Raw genomic sequence first — 3324 nt, forward strand, 5'->3', positions numbered from 1 at the left:
ATAGTTTTTTTCTGATGTAACTGCAAGAAAATCTTATGTCTAAGATCAATCGTAGAAATCAAATATAATTCGATTAATTTATAAACTAAAAGTTATTGATAATTAAAATAGTTTATAAATTAATCATTATAATTAATTGGTTATTAATATTAATTATTAAGATTTAAATTATTAAAACAAATTAGTCTCTAAATTTATCCGGTTAATAACCAATCCAACTTCATTCATAGTAAAAGAAGAAAAAACTAGTCCAAAAGTCACAAGATATCCATTTATTTGTTTAATTTATTTAATGGAGTAGATGATTAGAAGTCAAATTGAAAGCAACATGAAGTAAAAGCAAATTAAAGGTTGCGGGATGGGTTTATGCATATTTAGTTGCTATCTTCAGGAGAGCATCAACTAGTTGGCGAGGCTTGCTATTCATAACCATATGATCTGCCCCTTTGATTTTCTGAACGTCATTGATGGCAGCATTTTTTATCATCCATTCTTGATATTCTGCAGTAATTGCAATGTCCTCAGTGCAGACAATATAGGAACGTGGAACTGACCCATATCCCTCTCTCGAGAATTTCTTCTGCCTTGACAAGTCTTCCACGAACAGTGATGATGGCCTTACTAAACTCTTAGCCAATTCAAGATCCTGAAAGATCCAATTATCATATTGTTCTAGTTCAAACCTTGAAACTACCAGGGTTATATACTTTGTTTTTTTTGACATTTTCATAACTAAAACAATATTGTAACTAGTAATTACCTCAACGGGGGATCGTGTGTAGAGCTTGTTGGCCAAAAGCATGGGACCGAAGAACATTGATGTTTTGTTTCCACTTGGTTCAAACTTAGTGTCCATCCATGCAGACGCGGGAGTAATCTCACCGTACTTTTTAAAAAAAAAATGATGATTATCTATGATGCACGGATAATATATATGTATCAGATACGACACATATATATGATATGTGAATACGTTTATCTTGAAAATAATAGGATACGATACGTGACATATGCATATTGAGACCTATATGATAATTCTCACAAACATGTAAATATATGATTTTTATCGTGTAAATCCAAATTAAAATTATATGTATTAAAGTTGTTAATATAAAAAATTATGAACTATTGTCGTCATGAAAGTGTTATTGCTTTATAGATTAGATACCACTACTAAAAAAACTCATATTTCCTGCCAATTTTGTTTTAAATTTTGTTCGTAGGGAATACTTACAAATTTTGTTATGAAATTTTTTTTGCAAGAAATTGCTACCAATTTTCTTGCAAAATATTTTGTATAAAGCACTTTTCGCAACAAATTTTGTAAGAAATACTTACAAATTTTATAATTTTGTAGGAAATGATTACACACAAAGGAATTACCCGTCAATTAAAATTTAAAAAAAAAATTGTAGAAAAAAGTCTTTTCTTGCAAAATCTTTTAACAAATTGATAAGAAAAGTCTTATGTAATATGAGAATTTAGTAGTGTACTTTATTAATAAATATCGATAAAATATCTTAAAGTATTAGACATGGGTAAATGTCACATACTAATACGTGATCCGATCCAAATTGAAGTATCAATATTTCGTAGGTGAATATAAATTCAACTTTATCATATTTCTTTTTCTTCACGTGCTTCTTTGCAAGAAATCCTTATTAATTATCTTTGATGAATTAAAAGTGGAGACTCGTCGGCTATAATTAATGTACATTAATATTGTTTTTCTTTTTTACACATTGCACTTCTAACTATACTACGTAATAATATTTTTTTTTATTTCGTTAAAATTACTCTTTTAAAGCAAGTTTATAAACAAAATATTTCTTCACGATATAGGAACTTCAAATCTTAGATAGATTTCTCTAATGTTAGTCTGTTACATTGCATCTTGTTTTTGTACATTTGGTGTGTATGAAACTATCTAACATATACGCTGCAGCTTTTACTCAGAAATAATAACTTTGAAATATATACCATCCATAATTATATTATAATAATTGTGCTCGTGAAGAAATTTAAAACTTATTTGAGATATAAAATAATAAGTGGCGAGAAATTAAATATCACAAAAATAATATTAAATATATTCTTACCCTACGCCTTTAAATTTAATTTATAATATAAAATAAGATAAAAAATATTGTTTGTCCTTTAAGTTTCATAAAATAATCAATTTTATCTTTGTTACAAACTCACACATACACACACACACACACACATATATATATATATATATATATATATATATATTTGATATAAGAATAAATCCAAAATAAAAAACACATTAAAATTAAGAAACCAAAAAATATTAAAATGTATTATTGTAGTTTGGATTTTTTGTTGATATTTCTTTTATGTCTTTTTATTGAATTTTTAAAATACTTCAAAGATCACTAATTTTGAAATATTAAAATATATTAAAATTATGTTCAAAGTATCAAAATAATATATTTTTAATAATTAGTAAAAGATAACAAAAAAAATTGCAGAGAAACTGGATTCCGTATTATTGGTAGTTCCTTTTATGTGGAACTTGGGTTCATGTGTGTACTTTCATTTTAATTAGTTTCCTAAGTTACACTATTGGGCGGCAATTGCAGTTGCACAAAGAAAATAAAAATGATGAAAAGTTGAACAAGTATAGCAGATACCTTTTCCAATACATAAGAAGGGCTGTGTTCTGTGTCTGGAAGAAAAGCTGTTACGTAAGCATTAGCCGCAACATTTTGTGGGAATTTGTCGGAGGCAAGTGCTAGGCTGAGTCCCCCGAGGCTATGACCAACTAGAATCACCTTCTCATTTGGAGGAATGGTTGCCATTAACTGCAACAGAGGCTGAGTGTAGTGTGCGAAACTATCAACATCGTCAATGTTGTGCATGTTGATGCCAGAAGCTGCAAGGTCGAGTGCTGTCACCTTGTGACCCGCAGATTCCAACATTGGCTTCACCTTGTACCAACTCCAAGCTCCATGGCAAGCCCCATGCACCAGAACAAAATGCTTCCTATTTTTACAATGCCCTGTACTCATCATGCTCAAACAAAAAATTAAAATCAGAACAACTTTTTCTGAACTCATCTTGTGTTCTTCTCGTGGTTCCTCCTCTAGTTCCTTTCTCACTATATATAGACTGAGAAAGGGTTTCTTGTCGGCAAATTAAAGTTTATTAAGATAATTACCGGTTTTCTTTTTGTAAATACACTCGTTAATATGTTTTACTAAAATTTATTTGAAATAAATAACAATTTTGTGAATCACACGTCTTATTAATAAATTTATCAAACAGTTGTGTATGTTAAAAAATATCTCTTAATAACCT

General features: G+C 28.9%; 1 protein-coding gene across 1 annotated transcript; it reads right to left on the minus strand.

Moving 5' to 3' along the window:
• Nucleotides 1-254: 254 nt before the first annotated feature.
• On the minus strand, nt 255-3085 carry LOC114179766 (salicylic acid-binding protein 2-like). Its single transcript, XM_028066216.1, has 3 exons — nt 2658-3085; nt 761-886; nt 255-646 (listed from the first exon to the last, which is right to left on the minus strand). Exons 1-3 carry the CDS (start codon nt 3081-3083, stop codon nt 365-367), a joined length of 834 nt encoding a protein of 277 aa, XP_027922017.1. The 5' UTR covers nt 3084-3085; the 3' UTR covers nt 255-364.
• Nucleotides 3086-3324: the final 239 nt, after the last annotated feature.

The sequence above is a fragment of the Vigna unguiculata genome, chromosome 3 (genome assembly GCF_004118075.2).
Source record: "Vigna unguiculata cultivar IT97K-499-35 chromosome 3, ASM411807v1, whole genome shotgun sequence".
In the NCBI taxonomy this organism is placed as follows: Eukaryota; Viridiplantae; Streptophyta; class Magnoliopsida; order Fabales; family Fabaceae; genus Vigna; species Vigna unguiculata.

What these genes read in the sequence shown, in the direction of transcription:
- LOC114179766 (XM_028066216.1), bottom strand. Translation starts at nt 3,083, where the DNA reads ATGAGTTCAGAAAAAGTTGTTCTGATTTTAATTTTTTGTTTGAGCATG. An exon ending in CTTCTTATGTATTGGAAAAG is followed by an intron (nt 887 to 2,657) that starts GTATCTGCTATA and finishes TTTTTTAAAAAG; the next exon opens with TACGGTGAGATTACTCCCGC. An exon ending in ACACACGATCCCCCGTTGAG is followed by an intron (nt 647 to 760) that starts GTAATTACTAGT and finishes TGGATCTTTCAG; the next exon opens with GATCTTGAATTGGCTAAGAG.